The 19,674-nt window shown below is 51.5% G+C and overlaps 1 protein-coding gene across 5 annotated transcripts; it reads right to left on the reverse strand.

Moving 5' to 3' along the window:
- Nucleotides 1–303: 303 nt before the first annotated feature.
- Nucleotides 304–19,562, reverse strand: Rgl3 (ral guanine nucleotide dissociation stimulator like 3). Of its 5 annotated transcripts, XM_021207540.1 has the most exons (19): nucleotides 19,482–19,562; nucleotides 18,946–19,056; nucleotides 18,143–18,372; nucleotides 17,950–18,003; nucleotides 17,596–17,810; nucleotides 11,110–11,249; nucleotides 10,807–11,022; nucleotides 10,146–10,249; nucleotides 9,953–10,037; nucleotides 6,865–6,921; nucleotides 6,673–6,759; nucleotides 6,448–6,480; nucleotides 6,243–6,364; nucleotides 5,377–5,472; nucleotides 5,218–5,286; nucleotides 5,034–5,133; nucleotides 3,606–3,758; nucleotides 3,246–3,360; nucleotides 304–773 (listed from the first exon to the last, which is right to left on the reverse strand). In XM_021207540.1, the coding sequence occupies exons 1-19, from the start codon at nucleotides 19,512–19,514 to the stop codon at nucleotides 652–654; spliced, it is 2,142 nt and encodes a 713-aa protein (XP_021063199.1). In that variant the 5' UTR covers nucleotides 19,515–19,562; the 3' UTR covers nucleotides 304–651. The 5 variants fall into 5 exon arrangements, with proteins under 5 accessions (XP_021063199.1, XP_029399659.1, XP_029399661.1 ...); XM_029543799.1 differs by lacking the exon at nucleotides 3,606–3,758 and having other exon boundaries at nucleotides 311–773; nucleotides 19,482–19,550; XM_029543800.1 differs by lacking the exon at nucleotides 3,606–3,758 and having other exon boundaries at nucleotides 688–773; nucleotides 5,218–5,282; nucleotides 19,482–19,550.
- Nucleotides 19,563–19,674: the final 112 nt, after the last annotated feature.

The raw sequence follows: 19,674 nt of genomic DNA on the forward strand, positions 1-19,674 counted from the left end.
CCTGGCTGTCCTGGAACTCACTCTGTAGACCAGGCTGACCTCGAACTCAGAAATCCACCTGCCTCTGCCTCCCAAGTGCTGGGATTAAAGGTGTGCGCCACTACGCCCACAGGAGTTTTCTTTTTTTGAATGGGGTTTCATGATATAGCCCAGGTTTGCCTTGCACTCACTATGTAGCCAAAGATGATTGTCCTGATCGTCCCCCAAGCTTTTGGGTTAATAATACCCCCAAAATTATAATGGGTGTGCATCACCACGTTGGTTATGCTCAGTGCTGGGTCTCAAAGTCCTGAATGTAAGATGTGAGGACTTTTATTTTGGAAGTGCTGAGAAACCATCCAGTGTCTGGGGTCTGCTAGGCAGGTGCTCGCCAACCTAAGCTAAGCTCCCAGCTCGATGGGCTCTTGATTTTTCCTAGTTTTACCCTCTCCTCACACAGCCATGGTTTTAGAATAATGGGCATTATTTAGAATAATGGAGTCAGAGAGATGGGGTCCAATGGCCTAATGCTGGGGATCCCCGGGGTACAGAGCAAAGTGGCTTCCATGGGTGGGGAGGCTCTCCAGGAAACAGGCCCCACTTTGATAGTAGTAGAATCCAGGTTCCAAGCTATCAGCTGTGCCTCTGGCCCAGAATGAGGAAAGTGCCACCTCAGGTTGGGGAGGCAGAGGGGGTGTGTCCTGTCCCCTCTTTCCGACGACGAAGCAAGAAGTCACCCGGGGCAGCTGGGCTCATAGCATAGAAGACGTTGGCACTGTCCGGAATCAGGAGCTCTGCATGGAAACAGGGGCTACATTGATGACCTGCAAATTCTGGGAGGTCCTTGAGCAACTTTCTACCATTCAAATGGCTTCTCCCACACCCTCACCTCTCCCAAACCACTTTGCGGGCAAACTCGGGCTGCTGCAACAGTTATTCCAGGTGACTTCCATCAGCCTTCCCCTTCTAGCCTGAGGAGGTAAGGGCTTTCCCACTCAACCCAGAAGGACGCTGCGCACATGTGTGGGGTGTGGGTTTGGATTGAGTCCCTCGGTCCCAGTGGGGGGCACTGCTGGGGGAGGCTTAGGGAGTATGGCTCTGCTGGAAGAAGTACATCACTTGGGGCAGGCTTTGTAGAGTTTAAAGCCATGCACCATCTCAAGTAAGTACTCTCTGCTCTGTGCTTGCTGTTCAGGATGTGAGCCATGGGTGTCATCGTGGGTTCTTCTCACCCTCTGGAATTATGATCCCTGAAGTTATAAATGGGAATTAAACCTGGGTCCTCTGAAAGAACAACCAGTGCTTTTACCAACTGAACTATCTCTCCAGCTCAGATTTTTATTATTCTAACTGTGTGTGTTTGAGTACGCATATAACTGCAGATGCCCACAGAGGTCAGAGGGATCAGGCCCTCTGGCGCTAGAGTTACAGGTGGTCATGAGCCTGATATGGGTGCTGGGAACCAAACCTGGGTCCTCTGCTCAAACAGTGTGTGCTCTTACCACTGAGCCATCCTGTCACCCTGCCAGGCTCATGCATGCTTTGCTGGTGTGCAGCTCGCTCCACACCATGCTTCAAAGCACCACGTCTTGCCAATTTCTGACCAATCCTGGACAACTCTGTACTCCTGAATCCAGGATCATTTGGCCCTGTCCCAGTCCAAGTTCAGGTGACTCCAGAGCCCTCAAACAGACTCATTCCCTCTTCATCCCCTTCAGTCTCCTGCTGTGTCAGGCTGAGCCTCAACAACAAAGCCTACAAACTTTCTATATCTTTTCCCATCGGACCCTGACCAATATCACTGCCTCACAACCCCGGAAAGACCGTCCTGAGCCAGAACCACCTCCTGACCTCACAGAGTGAAGGCACAGACATTTTACAGACTTCACGGTACTTCAGCGCTCTGCCTGAATTGACCTGTGGCCTTGCTAGACCTGGTCAAGCTGGGCAGTGATGGTTGGTGAGGATTGTAACTTGAATACTAGAATGACCTCAGAGACAAGTTTGGGCCTATTACCTGGATTAGATAACTGAGGCAGAGGACCTGCCTGAATATGGTGGTGTTACCCAACGGGCTAAGGTTCTACACTGCTTAACACAATAAGAAGCCAGCTGGTCGTGGTGGCGCATGCCTTTAATCCCAGCACTCGGGAGGCAGAGGCAGGTGGATTTCTGAGTTCGAGGCCAGCCTGGTCTACAGAGTGAGTTCCAGGACAGCCAGAGCTACACAGAGAAACCCTGTCTCGAAAAACCAATTAAAAAAAAAAAAAAAAGAAGCCAGCTGGTGGTACTCACGCCTTTAATCCCAGCACTCAGGAGGCAGAGGCAGGCAGATCTCTGAGTTCCAGGACAGTAAGAGCTGCACAGAAAAGCCAAAAAGAAAAACAAGACAAAACAAAACAAAAAACAACAACAAAAAAAACCTGACACAGTCTGGACCCATGGGATGGCCAAGTGCCTGCCTCCTGACTGACAAAGGACATTTCATCCCTGGGACCCACATGGGAGAAGAAGATGAGGAGAGAATAAACTCCCTCGAGTTGCCTGACATGCGCACCGTGGCATGGATGTCCCCCACTCAAAGGTGAGGGCATTTGCTATTTGCTTGTGGGGTTTTTGTTGTTTGTTTTTCTTTTTCTTTTTCTTTTTGTAAGGTTTATTTATTTATTTACTATATGTAGTAAGTACACTGTAGCTGTCTTCAGACACTCCAGAAGAGGGCATCAGATTTCATTATGGATGGTTGTGAGCCACCATGTGGTTGCTGGGATTTGAACTCAGGACCTTTGGAAGGGCAGTTGGCGCTCTTAACCACTGAGCCATCTCACCAGTCCTTGTTTGTCTTTCAAGACAGAGTTTTTCTCTGTATAGCCCTGATTGTCCTGGAACTCACACTATAGACCAGGCTGGCCTCGAACTCAGCAATTGGCCTGCCTCTGCCTCCCAAGTGCTGGGATTATAGGTGTGTGCTACCACCACTTGGCCTCACTCAAAAATGAAATATATGTAATGCAAAAAGAAAAAGGAATAAAAAAGTTTTTTGAAGGAGAAAGCACGATGAGCAGGGGCACGGAGCATCCGGCTCCCTCCGCTTCCCGCTGCAGGTGCAGAGTGAACAGTGGCCTCGAGACTCTGCCTCCCTGTCCTGCCAGGATGGACCGTAGCTCCGGAACCATGAGCCGAGATAACCCTTCCTCTCTTCAGCTGCTTTTGCCAGAGCCCCATGGCCCCAAGCCCAGCTCAGGTTGCAAGCTGCCTCTGCTTACCTCTGTCCCCAGGCAGGACCTGGAAGAGCTGATAGTCACGGGCCCAGGGCTGGGGTACATTGTGCTTCTCCAGGGCTCTTTGTACCACACTGGGGGCTTTGTCCTGACAAGTAAGCTGGAGAAAAACCAGAAAGGACCTGTGAGACACTCAGTGGGAGGAGGCTGTGCCAGGCCTGACAACCTGAGTTCAGTCCCTGGTACCCGCGTGGTGGGAGGAGAGAACAGACTCCTCCAGCAAGTTGTCATCTGACCTCACATACACACTGCATAAATGTAATTTTAAAACAAATTAAAGAGGAAGAGGTGTTAAAGTGATGGGTCTCAGATCTAAGGACACGGCTGTCCCTTCCCAGCCCTCACCAGGATGCTCCGATACAGGTTCCCGTGGTTGTTGTGAATGCTGACTCTGATGACGCGGGCCTCTGAAGTCTGCTGCCCGAGGAGGGAAACTCGGGAGCTGCTCGGAGTCAAGGCCACGGGCCAGGGCCCTGGTGGGTCCATGGTCAGGGAGAGCTGTAGGCAGTGTGGGGTGGCAGAGGCTGCAGCCTTGCACAGGTGTGTAATGAGAAGCACGAGGCTCCCACTCCACTGTATACAATCAACTGATGAACACACAGCACCCACAGCGTCCTCACACATGAGAGCCTGGGGACCACACAGTTAGGGTACACGCACCAGGCTGGGTACATGTCATGCCATCACACACAAGCTACTGTTCTCTGTCACAGAAACACATCGACACAGGACCCATATACACACAAAACAAAGTTCACAGCAGGATCCTAAGCAGAGAGCACACAGTGTGTATACACAGGTGTGCTCACAGTAGGAACCCTACAGCACCCCATCAGAGAGCAGTTGAGCGGCCTCATGCATTGTCCTGTGGATGTTTGGAGTATTTCCCTGTCATGTGTGCAGGCAGGCAAGTCTAGGGACTCGTATGTCTTTGAGGAAGTGACAGTTGGAGCTGCTGGCACAGAACTGTCATCCCAGCTATTGGAGAAGCTCAGGAAAGAGGATCACAAGTTCAAGGCTAGCCTGGGCAACTTCGTGTGACCCAGTCTCATGACAGTGAGGGCCTAGGGCACAGCTCAGTACTTTATGAGGTCCTAGATTCAATGCCAGTATCTTTTGTTTGTTTGTGTTGTTGTTGCTGAGACACGATGTCATAGAGTTTAAACTCATAATGTAACCAAGGATGTAGCCATAATGTAGCCTGAGCCTCTTACCTCCATCTCCCAATTAGTGGGATTACAGGCCTGTATCACATTTAGCTGGAGTACTGCTCATTAGGGAAAAAAAAGTTGTAGTGATCACACCTGATGGGCCTACAGGTAGGTGGGAATCTAGGTCAGATTAAGGAGAAGCCAGAACGGAGGTGCTTGCACACTGGTGGTAGAGATGTCCAGTCTCCCAGATAAAGCAACAGAGAGCAGCCAGTCTCTGTGATACATGCCTGCAGTGCTACACACACACACACACACACACACACATACACACACACACACGCACACACATGCACACATACACACAAACGCATGCACAAATGCACGCACACACATGTGCATGTGCACACACACATAGGCCCACACATACTCATACACATACATGCATGCACGCACACACACAAACACACACACGCATGCACAAATGCACGCACACACACATGCACACACACAGGCCTCCCCCCACACGCATGCATGCATGCACACACACACACACACACACACACACGCTCTGAGCTTTGGGTGCCCCAGTCCTTAACACAATCACAGATTGTCTTGGTACCTTGGTGCCAGGGCTCTGAGGCCCTGGGGAGGCTGGAGGACTGCCCGGAGGAGGGGGCTCTCGGTTTCTAGGGCTGGGTGGAGGTGAGCCTGGGGACACACTGGTAAAAACACAGATTCAGACTGAGAGGATCTGCCTGTCTGCTGTCCTGGTGTCTCTAGTCCCCTCTGCCCTAGACACTCACCTGGAGGTAGGTGAGGACGGCTCCCCGGGACTCCCGCCAGGAGAGGAGTTCTTCTCCCTGGCCAGCTTCCTAGGGTAAGGACAAGGGGTGTCTTACCTCCAGGAGTGGATAGCCCCAGTCTCTACCTACATGGCTTCCCGTATACATCCCGACACTCACGCACTCAGACGCTTTGTGAGGCTGATGCGTCGCCGGATACGAGGGGAGCTGGGACAGGAGGCAGCTGGTGGCTCAATAACACGGGAGACACGGTAGCTAGAGAGGTTCAGGAAGCAGAAGAGGTAAATGGTTAGAATGAGATGTGAATCACTTCTGGGGTGAAGAGGGGAGAGGGGTTAGAGCCCTAGGTCAAGGTCAGGATAGAAATGGGAATCACTGGGGTATCAGGGTGCATTACAGGTGAGATGAACTGGTTAGTGGGGTGCAAAGCATTCACAGGTGAGATTAGTCAGGGGTGTGGCTCATACATAGAGTGCTTGGCTGGAGTCCTCTAGTGAGGAGCTGTGGCTGTGGCTTAGGGGTACAGCCCCTGCCCAGAGTCCCCCGGTGAAGGGCTGTGGCTATGGCTTAGGGGTATAGCACACACCCGGCATGTGTGTGTCACTGTAAGTGATTAAATAAAGCAGAGATTCCAGAGCAGAACTGGGACAGCTCTAAAGTTCAGGGTCAGGTAATTCAGGGGATCAACCGGACAGTGAGTGGAAGCAACGGGCTGAGTTGGATGGCGAGAGAGCGTTAAAGCTAACATCAGCTCCTCAGACTAGGATTCAGGGATCAAGGCCGCAGATTTGGTTAACAAGATCAGAACAGTCGGAACATTCAAGCTGAGTGGTGAATTGAAGAGTAAGGGCCAAAACCAGAGTGAAGGCCAGGTCAGGGTTAGGGCTGGAGGAGGGTGACGGCCTTCAGGCAGGAGAAAAGAAAAGTCCCGGGGTGGAGCGTCCTTCAAGATGGGGCCAGGAATGTTTCTGGAAGGGAAGGCAGGGTGGGTAGAATGAGTGATGTGGACTTGGTTCCGTGGTCACCTCTGCTCCTCGCTGAGCTGGCGCTGAGCTCGAAGGGCAGCCAGGATTGGCGGGCAGGGGCTCAGGCTGTAGCGCCGGCAGCGCTGCTGTAGCTGCTGGATTCGGGCCAGGATCTCCCACTCCTGGAGGGGTATCTACTGAGATCCTGCCCAGCCTGCCTCCCACCCTTGGGCGTCTCACCCATCCCCAACACCCTCCCTCTTACCTTCCTCCTCTTTTCAAAGTTGATGAGGTTTCCCTGAGGGGGCAAAGCTGGCTTGAGCTATAGCATCCAGGGTCAAGGGTCAAGGGTCAAGGGTCAAAAGCCAAGCTCAAGAGCTAGGGTGGCACAAGTCTCTACGGTATGTGGGGATGGAGGGAAGTATGAGTTCAAGCTAGATCAAGGATGTCTGGAGAGCTGGGGTCAAGAGGCAAGGGTGAGAGGTCAAACCTTCAACATATCCGGTAAGGCTGTATCCAGCATAACCAAGTCTGTGAGGAAGGTGCCAAGGTAGGGGACAGGACCTGGGGGCAGTTTCTGCAACCCCCAAAGCTTCAGTTACTCCTGGGCATCACGGACCCCACGCCACTCCCCCAGAGTCTCCCTTCTGCCCGATTCCCCATCATGAACCACGCTGCTTACTGATGGCAGACTTCCTGAGGGGCAGTCATCATCCTGGGGTCCCTCGGTGGTCTCCTCCTGAGAGGAAGAAAAAGACTACATGAGTCTGAGGCCCCCTTTGACACTTCTCACAGAGGCACATATGGAGGCAGCTGAGCTGGCTCGGTGAGGAGGAGGGCCTGCTGCCAAGGCTGGCAACCTGGGTGGGATCTCCTCCAGGACCCACCCTGAGAGAACCAATCTGACTTCCAGAAGCAGATTGTGGTATGAGCATCCTTCCACACACATACACAAGTAAGTGTACTGCTTGTTCTTAAAGTCACAAGCCAGGGCTGGGGCTGGGGGGGGGGGGGGGGGGCTGGGTCCCATCCCACGCAGTGCATTCCTGTCATCCTGGCACTCCACACAGAGGCAGGGAGGCCAGGTGCTCAAAGTCATCCTTACCCTACAGGAGACCCTGTCTTAAAACAAAAGGACATCACAAATAGGTTGTTAATGCCAAACGGGCGTGGAGTTATCCTATGGACAGTTAAAGCCGGAAGTCAGGGCGAGACCAGAGTGGGCGGGAAGAAAATGTTTGTCCCCAGTCTACTTAGAACTGCGGACTGGGGATCTCTGGCAGGATCTGAGCTCACTTCTGTATACTGTTCACACAGCAAGGTCTGTTCTGCCCCCATCTGGATTGGAGTCCCCTGGGTGTGCTTGGTCCCCTAGGTGTGCTTGGCTCTTGGTAGGTTAGAAATAATGGCTGGCACACAGGGGCTTAGCTTTCTGTCCCTTGGAGGCCCCTCACCTGAGATACACTTTCATTCGAAGGTTTTGTTTTGTTTGGGGGTTCTTTGGGTGGGGGCTGTGGAGGCGGTGGTGGAGGTGTGAATGCAGTACCTCAAGGGGCCAGAAGAGGGCACCAGATCCCCAGGTGCTTAGTCACAGGTGGTTGTGAACACTGGAAACAAACTGGGGTCCCCTCAAAGGCTGAAAGTGTTCTTGACCGCTCGCTGATCATCTCTCTGGCTCCCCAGATTTCTGTTTTGAGTTTGTTTTCCCCTAATCTTGTTTTATGACAAGGTCTCACTGTAACCTAGTCTGGTTGCCAAGGTGGGGTTGTCCTGCCTCTGTTCCTGAGTGCTATGTTTACAGAGGAGAGCTACCTAGGTATTTCCTTTCTATCCACTAACAAGACTCTTCCTCCCTCCCCCCATTTTTGTTTTGTTTTTGAGACAGGGTCTCATGTAGCCCAAGCTGACCTCAAAGTCTCTTTGTAGCACAGAGTGACTTTGAACTCTTGACCTTCCTGCCTCTGCCTCCTGAGTGCTATGGCGACAGGTGTGGACAGCCTCACCCATTTTTTTGGTTTGGTTTTGTCCTATTTATTTGTCCAAGACAGGGTTTCTCTGTAGCCCTGGCTGTCCTGCAACTTGGTCTTTGTTGCCTGGAACTCAGAGATCCGCCTGCCTCTGCCTCTCAAGTGCTGGGGTTAAAAGCATGCATCACCACCGCTGGGCTCCAACGTCACCCACTGTATACAGTGCTGGAGATGGAGCCCAGGGCTTCCTCATGTGATGTAAGCCTCTGCCAACTGAGCCCCGGCTCCAGCCCCACTTGGTGTTTACTGAATACCTACTGTGCTGTCATGCGCTGTTTTGAGTGCTGACTGGCCAAGGGTGACAAACTGTCTGACCATTAGTGAGGGAGAGATGGGAGAGCCAAGATAACTCATGACAGGGAAAGCAGACACAAGGGGCACTGGGTACACAAGGGGACTGTGAAAATGATGGGCGGGGGGCTTCTTGAAGGGAGAGATGCAGGAGGCGAGTGGGCAAAGCACACGTCTATCTTGAGGGATACAGAATATTCCAGAGCCAGAAATCCAGCTCCATGTTCATCTGCACAGAATTCATACTGAGGACGAACTCCTGATTCTGATCACACCTGACACCTGCTACAGTAAGTTGGACATACTGGCCCACATTCAAAACCCTACTTACCAAGGTAATTCCCCAAGTGTGGTTCCCTCCCTCGCCCGGCCATAACTGTAGCTGCAGGGAATCATTCCCTCAGAGCGTCTTGCTTTTCACTGAATGAAGAATGAATGTGAGTAGAGAGAACAAACCAGAAAGAGGAGAACTGGGCCGCTGTGAACAAGACCACCGAAGGAAGGATACTTCCCGTAGCCTGGCTCCGAGTCTCCTAAGCCATGGCTAGCCTGGAGCTTGCTAGGTGGACCAAGCTGGTCTTGAACTCACAGAGATCCACCTGCCTCAGCCTCCCAAGTGCTAAGATTAATGTGCCACCAGGCCCTGCTTTTCAAAAAAATTTTGTTTTGTCTTGAGGCAAGATCCCATGAACTCACTATGTAACCAAACCCATCCTTGAACAACTGATCCTCCACCCCCCAAATGCAGGGATTAGAGGCTACACCACCGGCTTCACACCTGTGATTAAGACACATTCCCAGCCCTTTGTGTGTGTGTTCGTGCTCGTGCATTAGGCCAGAGGTCAACATCAAGTATCCTGGGGCTAGAGAGATGGCCCAGTGGTTAAGAGCATTTGTTGTTCTTGAAGGTGACCTGGGTTTGATTTCTAGCATTTATGACTATAACTCCAGTTCTAGGGGATCTGATGCCCTCCTTTGATCTCTGTAGGTACCATGAATGTACATGATACACACACATACATACATGGAGGCAAACAGCCATACACATTAAATAAATACATAGATAATAAATAAATAATAAATACCAAGCATTTCCTACATTGATCTTTGTATTTTTGAGCTAGGGTCCCTCGCTTAAGCTGAAGCTTGATGCTTTGGGCTAGATTTCCTATCATGTGAGCCCGAGTCCATCTGTGTATGCCTCCCGCGCTGGCTGCTGGGATTCCACGTCTCCCAGCTTTTACCGACTGAGCCCTCTCCCCATCTCCATCCTCTTGGGATATTTGAGACTGTCTCACATAGTTCCACACTGGTCTTCTTATATCGCCCTGGCTAGCCTGCAACTTGCTGTGTAGACTAGGCTGACCTTGAATTCACAGTGATCCTCCAGTCTCAGCCTCCCAAGTGTTGTGGTTACAAACATGAATCCCTTGAACTTGGGGTTCCTAGTACCTGGGAAAGAATCGCTCGGCTGCTGAGATGGTTATCCTCATCAGAAAAAATCTGCGACAGTTTCCTGAAAACAGACAGCAGTTCCCTGTGGGGGTGAGAGGGGCGCGGTCAGGCTCAGCGGGGGTGGGGATGGGGATGGGGATGGGGGCGGGGACACCTGGGATACCGCATACTGCCATGGCACCCGACTCACCGGCTCACAGCACCCCAGCTGCGCTTGAGTCTGTAGATGGGGTTAGATTGCAGGGCGGACAGGATCGCTCGCAATGAAGAGAAATTTCGTAGTTCCCTGCACCGCTAGGAGTGAGAGGGGAGCTCTGTTCAGCAGCCACACTCCATTGCTGTCATCTCCCAGTCACAGCTCCTTTGTTACAGTGACTTTGTGGCTTGTTTTGGTTTTAAAGACAAGGTCTGGTTACACAGCCAAGGCTGATCTCTAACTCTCCATCTTCCTGCCTCCACCACCCAAGTGCTGTGATTACAGGTATGTATGCTGTGATTACAGGTATGTATGCTGTGATTACAGGTATGTGCCCCTTTACCCAGCTTGTGGTTGGATTTTCTGATACCAGGTCAGATTCCAGGTCTCATGTGTCAAGTAACTAAACACGTAAACTGAGATGTTTCCCTTGCCTTTCAGGAGCCTCTGACCCCCGACCCCCGACCTCTCAGCTGAACCTGGCTTCTTCCATCTACCCCTATTCCCTTCTTTCTCCACTCCCCACTGCAATCCTAGTCTTTCACTACACCCACTTCCAGTCTCCGATCCTCAGCTTCTCCAACCCTGTGTCCTACAAGGCCAGGTTACTCTCCTAGTCTCACCCAAGGCTGAGCCCCTTCTCCCCGATGCATACCTGGGCGATGCGAATCCATTTTTCGATGCGCTGTGCCCTCTGCGAGGCCGCCAGGCCGGGCGCAGCGAGCACTGAGCCCAGCACGCAGCCGGTCACCGTATTGAACTGGGCCACGGTGGCACGCACTGTGGGAGAGATGCCTGCAGCTCCTGGCCGATCGCGCTGAGACCACATGGAACCCAGGCATTCGCAGGACCGCACGCGCAAGAAGAGCTCCTGGGTAGGGAGAATGAGGGTGAGATGATTGCTCATCGTCCAGGCCTCCCGCTGCCCTTCCACCCTGCCACTGACGGGGTTCCTCACCACATCCATAAGGGTCAGCTGCTCTGCCACGTCATCCACGCTGAAGTCCAGGAGCTCTGGGCCTTCTGAACTGGGGCCTTCCTCTTCCACACAGTCCTCCGCAAACTCCGATCCTGGCGTCTGGGCAGTCCTAGGAGGGCCTGAGAAATAGATACAATTGTTTAAAACTCACTTTGGAGCTAAAAAGGATGATTCCGCAGTTCAGAGCATCTCCTGCTCTTCCAAAGGCCAGGGTTGGATTCCCAGCACCCACATGGCAGCCAACCCATCGTCTATGCCCCAGTCTCAGGGAATCCAGTGCTCCCTTCTGGTCTCTGTGGGCATCATGCACACATGCGATGCGCTCACACATACTCGGGCAAAGCACCCACACACATATACAAAGTCAATGGAGAGAAAGAAAATACAGAAGGAAGAAAAGAAAAAAACAAAACCTTCCAAATTTGGCCAGGTGTGCTGAGGTCAGTCAGCCTTTGATCCAGCTGTGGGAGGCAGAGGCAAGTGTGCTTCATGTGAACTCTAGGTTCATTAGGGCTACAAAGTGAAGCATTGTCTCAAAACAAAACGACACCCCCACACACCCATACACACATACACAGAAGGAAAAAAAACTCTTAAATATGGCCCAGGGCATGTGGCTGTGTGGAGCTTGTCCAGTATGCCTGACCCTGAGCTACCTCACCACGCCACTCCTCCACCGGAGTCTAGCCTGTGTGACTCTAGGCATTGTGTGAACACCCTGAGTGGGTTTTAGAAGTGTCTATTTATATATTTAATTGTATGTGTGCTTTTGGGTCTCCGAGTGCCATGGTTTGTCTCTGGAGGTCAGAGGGCAATGGGAGTTGGTTCTCTTACCATCCTGTGGGTCTCAAGACTCTAACTTAAGTGATCAGGTTTGACAGCAAGTGCTTTCGCCTGAGGAGCTGTCTCAACAGCCCATGCTGGCTGGTGTTTGCGGTTTGGTTTTGCTTTGAGAAAGGGATTTCAAGCTGGAGAGATGGCTCAGTGGTTAAAAGCACTGGCTGCTCTTCCAGGGGACCTGAGTTCTATTCCCAGCAACCACATGGTGGCTCCCGACCATCTGTATGTAATGGGATCGGATGCCCTCTTCTGGTGTGTCTGAAGACAGCCACATAAAATAAATCGGGTGGGGGGGGGGAGAAGGGAGAGAGAGAGAGAGAGAGAGAGAGAGAGAGAGAGAGAGAGAGAGAGAGAGAGAAAGGGTTTTCTACACCTGGGTTGGGTTTGAATTCTAGGCTGTCCATCCTCAGCTAGGATTACAAGAATAAGCCATGACACCTAGCCATGTTCTTAAGTTTTCTTTAGTCTATAATGTCCCCCTTCCGTGCCTTTGATTTGATGGCAGCATTGGTGGGGAGGACATTTGGCAGAAGGATTGCCATGAGTTTGAAGCCAGCATCAGCTACACAGTGAATTTCAGGCTAGCCTAAGCGATAGAGTGAGAACCTGTCTCATGGTGGGCTGGGGTGGGGTGGTGAGGCTCAGTGGTTAAAGGAGATTGCTGCCAAAGTTGAATACCTGAATCTGTTCCATAGAATGGGAGGAAAAAAAAATCCTGAGAGCTGTCTTCTGACCTACACACACACACACACACACACACACACACACACACACACACACACTGTGAGGTGAGGGAGCCTCATCATGAAAATAAATGAATAAATGTTAAAAAATAAATTGGAATAAAAAAACAGAGGGCTGGAGAGATGGCACAGAGGTTAAAAGCATATACTGTCACTCCAGAAGACTGGAGTTTAGTCCCAAGCACCAGTCAGACAGCTCACAACTACTTGAATACCTACCTCTGGCCTCTGTGGGCACCTGAACTCATGCACACTACCCTCCACACACATATAATTAAAAGTAAATCTTAAAAATAAAAATATAGCCATCATTTCTAGCTAAATGTTGTGGAGAACACCTATTATCCTAGGGGAGCAAGAATTGGGAATCTGAGGTCAGCAGAAACCCCACAGTGAGTTCAGGCATGCGCAGTTCTACACTGTTTCAACCAAACAAAAGAAACCCCACAAAACCAACCCGAACCCCAAATCCTTGTCTGTCTGGAGATGTGGCTCAATGGCAGAACACGGGGTGAGGCCCAAGGTTCAATCCTTAGCTTCGCAGAGAAAAGTTCTTCTTAGGGGCTGGAGACATGGCTTACCTGGTAAAGACACATGGCAGGAAGTCTTGACAAGACCCACACGATGAAGGGAGAGTACTGACTTCCATTCCCACACCCACTCCACCACCACACAACAAATAAATGAAATAAAAGATTCTAGCCAGAGGCCAGGCAGTGGTGGGGCACGCCTATAATCACAGCACTTGGGAGGCAGAGGCAGGTGGATTTCTGAGTTTGAGGCTAGCCTGATCTACAAAGTGAGTTCCAGGACAGCCAGGGCTACAGAGAGAAACCCTGTCTCAAAAAACCAACCAACCAACCAAACAAACAAACAAACAAAACATTCTAAAACGATGACAGGAGAAGGAAACATCTTGGTAATCAATTAAGGAGAGAAAAAGACTTTGTCAGTAGGTGTAGCTAAGTGGCTGGACTGCAGGGCAGAGCTCCAGCCACTTGGGCCACTTGGGCTCAGGGATTAAAGGATTAAACAGTGAGGATTTAGCTACACAGATTCAGATCAGAATGAGATCAACATGGGGGGGGGGGATGACTGTAAAACCATTCAGCTAGCTAAGCCGGGTTGTCCCTACTTCTGGGGACAAAGCCAATCAGAGCCTTTGCTCCAGAGCTTACAGGATGCACAGAAGCCAGGAATCAATCATGAATGATGTGCAGAAAACTTTAATCCCAGCACTCAGGAAGCAGAGGCAGGCAGCTCTCTAGGAGTTCAACTCCAGTTTGCTCTACATATCAAGCTCCAGGCCAGCCAGAGCCCAGAGAGACGCTGTCTCAAAACAAAGCACAAAACCAAACAAAAACATTCCCCCCCACCCCCCAAAAAACCCCTAAAACTTTACTTAGGTTTGTTGAGATGGCTTATTGGCATACTCAGGCAATCGAGTGCCCCCCTCCCGACCCCCGTAAATAAAATGTAAATAAACGAATACCTGAATGAGTAAAACTACACTCAGTTGTTGTGTGTATGCAAATTTCAGGGGTCGGTCCTCTCCTTTCATTCTGTGCACCAGAGATCAAACCCAGACTGTCAGATCTTCAGCACTCCCCTTGTCTGTTGCGCTCTCTCACCAGCCCCCGAAGTGACATTTCAATAATACTGGAGAGGGGTTTGTTTGGCTTGGTTTTTGGTTTTTTGAGAGAGGGTTTCTCTGTGTAGCCCTGGCTGTCCTGGAACTCGCTCTGTAGACCAGGCTGGCCTCGAACTCAGAAATCCGCCTGCCTCTGCCTCCCGGGTGCTGGGATTAAAGGCGTACGCCACCACGTCCGGCTCTGGAGTGGGGTTTGTAAATGGTTTTCTCTATCCTCAACTTTGTTTATTTTCAGACAGGGTCTCATCTTGTAGCCCAGGGTGGGGGCGGAGTCTGGAACTCACTGTGTAGAACAGACTAGCCTCTAGTTTACAATCAGATTCTTTTGTTTTAGTGTGTGGGGTACCTTAGTACCTGTAGTATGGTGTTAATATGACATGTTGGCAATATACTCCATTATACCTGGTAGATATCTAAAAAGTTAGATTCGGGAAATTTGGGCTAGGTTCCATCCCCAGCATCATAAATGAATAAATAGATAAATATTAAAAAGAAAAAACAAAACAGTGAACAGCTGGGTGGGTGGTGGCACATGCCTTTAATCCCAGCACTCAGGAGACAGAAGCAGGCGATCTGTGAATCTGAGGCTAGCTTGGTCTAACAGAGCAAGTTCCAGGACAGCCAGAGCTATACAGGGAAAACCTCTCTTGAAAAACAAAAACAGGGCTGGTGAGATGGCTCAGTGGGTAAGAGCACCCGACCGCTCTTCCGAAGGTCTGGAGTTCAAATCCCAACAACCACATGGTGGTTCACAACCATCCATCTGACTCCCTCTTCTAGAGTGTCTGAAGATAGCTACAGTGTACTTACATATAATAAATAAATAAATAAATCTTTTTTAAAAAGAAAAGAAAAACAAACAAACAAACAAAAAACTGGAAACAAACAAAATACTAGGTTCCCAGCATGAATTCCAACACTGTGAGGGGATACACTGTGAGTGGGGATACACTGTGAGCTGGGGATACACTGTGCATGGGGATACACTGTGAGTGGGGATACACTGTGAGCTGGGGATACACTGTGAGTGGGGATACACTGTGAGCTGGGGATACACTGTGAGTGGGGATANGAGTGGGGATACACTGTGAGCTGGGGATACACTGTGAGTGGGGATACACTGTGAGCTGGGGATACACTGTGAGTGGGGATACACTGTGAGCTGGGAATACACTGTGAGTGGGGATACACTGAGTGGGGATACACTGTGAGTGGGGATACACTGTGAGCTGGGGATACACTGTGAGTGGGGATACACTGTGAGTGGGGATACAGCCCAGTGGGTAGAGTATTTGCCTAGCAGGGAGGAGGCCCAGAGTTCCCTTGTACTGCATAAACCATGAATCTGTTCAAGGTCATCCTCTACTACTTAGAGATATGGTCAGTATGAGGTCCATAGCAAGACATAGCAAAAAATAAAACAAGCTGGACCTAGGCTCCTACACATTTGTAGCTTGGTCTTCATTCGGTCCCCTAACAATTGGAGCCGGGGCTGTCTCTGACTCTGCTGCCTGCCATTGGATCCCTTTCCCCTACCTGGACTTTTTTGCTTAGTCCTGCTGGGACTAGATGTCCTGGGGTAGGATGGTACCCAAGGAGGGGCTTCTCCTCTAAGGAGAAGGGGAAAGGGTAGTGGGGGGGGGGATTTGTAAGGGCAGGACTAAGAGAAGAGAAGGGAGAGGCTGTAATCAGGATGTAAAGTGAATAAAAAATATATTATTGAGAAAAAAATAAGTAAATAAATAGAACAAAATAATGGCTACAACTGTGTGTAACTCTAGTTCCAGGGGATTGGATGTCTTCTTCTGCCCCCCACTGGCTGGCACTACAAGCACAGGGTGCACTTGAAGCAGGAAAGCCCCTCCAACACATGAAGTAGAAACAAATCATTTAAAAACAAAGGAATAACAAAAGCTACAATAGTAGCAAAAGTTAATACCAGGTGTGGTGGTGCTTGTAATCCCAGCACTGGGGTATGAAGGCAGGAAGGTCAGAAGTTCAAGGTTATCTTTGGCTACATATTGAGGCCAGTCTGGGCTACATGAGGGCCTGTCTTGAAAAAGAAAAACACTTACCCATAATATGATTGGTCAGATGGGCCAGTCATTAAAACCACGGAACCATAGAAAGGTAGGAGAGAAGAGATTCTAAGGAGCCATGCCTTCTCTGGCTTGCAAGAATCCACATGCCCGTGTCACACACACCATAACAATAAACACAAATTAAACGAAATGCCAAGACACTTGGCCAGCCCTTACTGCCTACTGATTTTGTTAGCTGTCCTTCCCAGAAGGGTGGGAACCCAAGCCCACCGTTTTGAGGCCAGAGCTAGTGGTTCAACATTTGTTAAGTGGAAGACTCCACGAGGCAGATTCATGATCACTCCCACTTAAGGGAGCTGGTCTCAGAGAGGGGAAGAGACCTAACAGAAGCCACATAACAGTAGTCCTGGGATTTGAACCCAGGTTACTGTTCTAGGCTGGGCAAGCACTGAGCCACTAAGTGACATCCCAAATCAGAGGACAGAGGATCTCTGCATGCAAGAGGACACTAGGCAACTGCTAAATGTGTGATCAGGTGGGGAAAATAAGGTTATTGCGTTTAAAATTAAAGACCTTGCTCAGGGGGCCAGAGAACTAGCTCAGTGGTTCCATGATTGCCCATGCAAGTGTGAGGACCCGAGTTCAGAGCCCCAGCACCCATGAGCAGTTGACTGCAAGCCAAACCCTGGGAAAGCAAGAGGCCCTTGGGGCTCAGTGGCCAGGAAGTCCAGCCAAATGGGTGAGTTCCAGGGTCAAGAAGAAACCTTGCCTCCCATCGTAAGAGACAGCTATAGAGGAAGACAGCTAGTATTGTCTCTGCCTTCCACATTTATGTGCACACATGTGCATGTGCACCCACACACATGAACACATGCATAGACCACAGGAAGGAAGGAAGGAAGGAAGGAAGGAAGGAAGGAAGGAAGGAAGGAAGGAAGGAAGGAAGGAAGGAAGGAAGGAAGGAAGGAAGGAAGGGAGGGAGGGAGGGAAGGAGGGGAGGGGAGGGAAGAGAGTTTGTCCAAGAGCCTGGGGGGGGCAGGTGTGTGGCTCAGGGGTATAACGTTTGCACAAAAGTCTGAGTTTATTCCCAAGCACCAAAATAAATAAATAAAATGTATTCAGGGTCTGTCATTTGGAGCTGGGTAGGTAATAGTCCCTGGGAACATCACCTGCATTGACCGTTCCTTACCTGACCAAGCCAGTCGCTTGTCCTCCTCTGTCTGCTCTCCCTTAGCCTCCTTCAAGAAATCTTCTAGAAGTTTTTCTGCTTCCCTGGCTTCTGCCCCTCCTGGGGCTGCCCAGCCCAAAAAGATTCGGACATTGCCTAGGTTCTGATGGTCAGGGGGATCCCGGAAGTCCTGAGGATGATTTCGCAGCCAAGAACCCAGCACCGAAACTACAGCCCTGAACAGAAGAGTATGTGACTCAAAATTGAGTCCAAGGATCTAGACATTTCCAACCTTGCAGCCGTCAGAACCTGACCTTGAGATCCCCTCCCCCACGTTCCCTTGGGTCGAGGGTGTGGTCGGGAATGGAAACCAACCTCAGGTTCTTGCTAAAGTTCAGATCCTGTCCCTCTGTCCTCTTGCTGTCTACCCTGGGAAGAAAGCCTCTATCAGATGGGAACAGAGCTATAGAGCTTTAGGACCTGGGTTCTAAATTTGAGGTGTATGTGTGTGTGCAGGTAGATGGGGTTCTGGGTATAGGGACATGCAGGTCTCCTGAAAATGACTGACCCAGCAGGAGGTGGTGGTGGCGGCGGTGGCGGGGGTAGCAGAAAGCCCAAAACGCGGGCTGTGGGCACAAAGGCCCTGTGGGTGGCCAGGAAAGCAGGCACGAAGCCAGGATCCTGCTCGCGGTCTCCGGACACCAACTCATGCACCAGCCGCTCCAGTCGGGCGGCCCTCAGCGCCCGCACCTTGCTGGTTCGGTAATGAAGGAAGGTGTCTGTAGCCGGAATGGGGGTCTGCGGGGGAGTGGGGCAGTGAATGAAATAAGGTGAGGAGCGTTCCAAGCACCTTGTTTCCAATTATACCTGTCTCTGGCACATTGGGGGGGGGGGTTTGACCGTGTCCTTTTCTGAATCTCGGAGACTCCCTAAATATATACCAATCATCCAATGTTCACATCAACCCCGCAGGACACCCCACTCCTCTAGCACTTCCCTCTGTGCCCTCCTCACCCGGTCACCGCACGCTTCAGTCAGCTTTGCAGCCAAGCTTCACTGGCCAAGCCTGAGTCCCACCCATCACCACCTGGCTGCTCCTTCGTTCTGCTTTCCTGCACCCTGCCGGTCAGTTTCGCCTTTGGGGGGGAGCCCTATTACCTGGCCCCACCCCGTTTCCTGGATTCAAACCAAGTCACCTGGCCGCCCCCAGGCCCTTTCCACTCACCTGGTCGCCTCTTAGCTCCGCCCTTCCTCCTGGCCCGGTCGTTCTAGAGAGGCTCACCCGCAGCTCTCCCGCTTTCCCCTCTCCTCCCAACTCCCAGGCCCCTGAGCTGAGTCCGCCCTCACTTGTCGCCTCAGTCCCTTCCTCACCTGGCCGTCTCCAGGCCTCTCTGGGGTCGAGCGCTGGCTGCGCTGCCGCCGCAGGGAGACGCTGTACACGGCACCATCCTCGGTCTCCTCGCCCCAGTCCTGCAGCGGCGCCTGGATGTGGAGGCGGGCTCAGGGAAGTCCCCCCGGCCTCAGCCCCCTGCCTTTATGTTTGGCCCACTTTCCCGAACAGAGTATGTGAGACTCGGGGTGGAATCCCAGGTGGGTCCCTCTTCGCCACGGGTACCCTTCTCCCAGGTCTTTAGTGGATGGAGTATCATTTGGGGATATCCCAGAGTCCAGTGTCACAAAGAATCTTTCTGTCGCCTCCTCCTGAAATTCCTCAGACCCCCCCCCCGTCGTCCCCATCCCCCAAACTAGCCGCTTCACGGGGTCAGGAACTCTGAATCCCCAAATGGGGACTCCAAGGCACATCCATTTTGCAGAAAGATTAGAAAACGAGGGGCGGTCGCCTGGAGTTTCTGAATCTGGGAGTACACTAGGGACGTGGGGTCCGAGGATCCCCAGCTTCCTCTTACCAGGGCCAGCTCTTTGCCCGTTGTCCTCTCCATGGCCCCGGTGCCCGTCCTGCTCCCTGGCGCCGCTGAGTGAAGCGGAAGGGCCAGTGGGCAGTGGGGCGGGGCAGCCGAGCGTCCAGTCGTGGGGCGGGGCTGGGCAAGGCGGTCCCACTGTTTCAGAGGTCCCCAGCCGGATCCCACCCCCGCACCCAGG

Source organism: Mus pahari, chromosome 10 (assembly GCF_900095145.1).
Source record: "Mus pahari chromosome 10, PAHARI_EIJ_v1.1, whole genome shotgun sequence".
NCBI lineage: Eukaryota > Metazoa > Chordata > Mammalia > Rodentia > Muridae > Mus > Mus pahari.

Bases quoted from the DNA above. Each gene is read 5' to 3' on its own strand.
- Rgl3 (XM_021207540.1), bottom strand. From the start codon at position 19,514: ATGGAGAGGACAACGGGCAAAGAGCTGGCCCTG. The intron at 17,811-17,949 runs GTTGGTTTCCAT...TCTTCTGTTCAG, and splicing joins AACTTTAGCAAGAACCTGAG to GGCTGTAGTTTCGGTGCTGG. The intron at 5,134-5,217 runs GTGAGTGTCTAG...TGTTTTTACCAG, and splicing joins CCGTCCTCACCTACCTCCAG to TGTGTCCCCAGGCTCACCTC.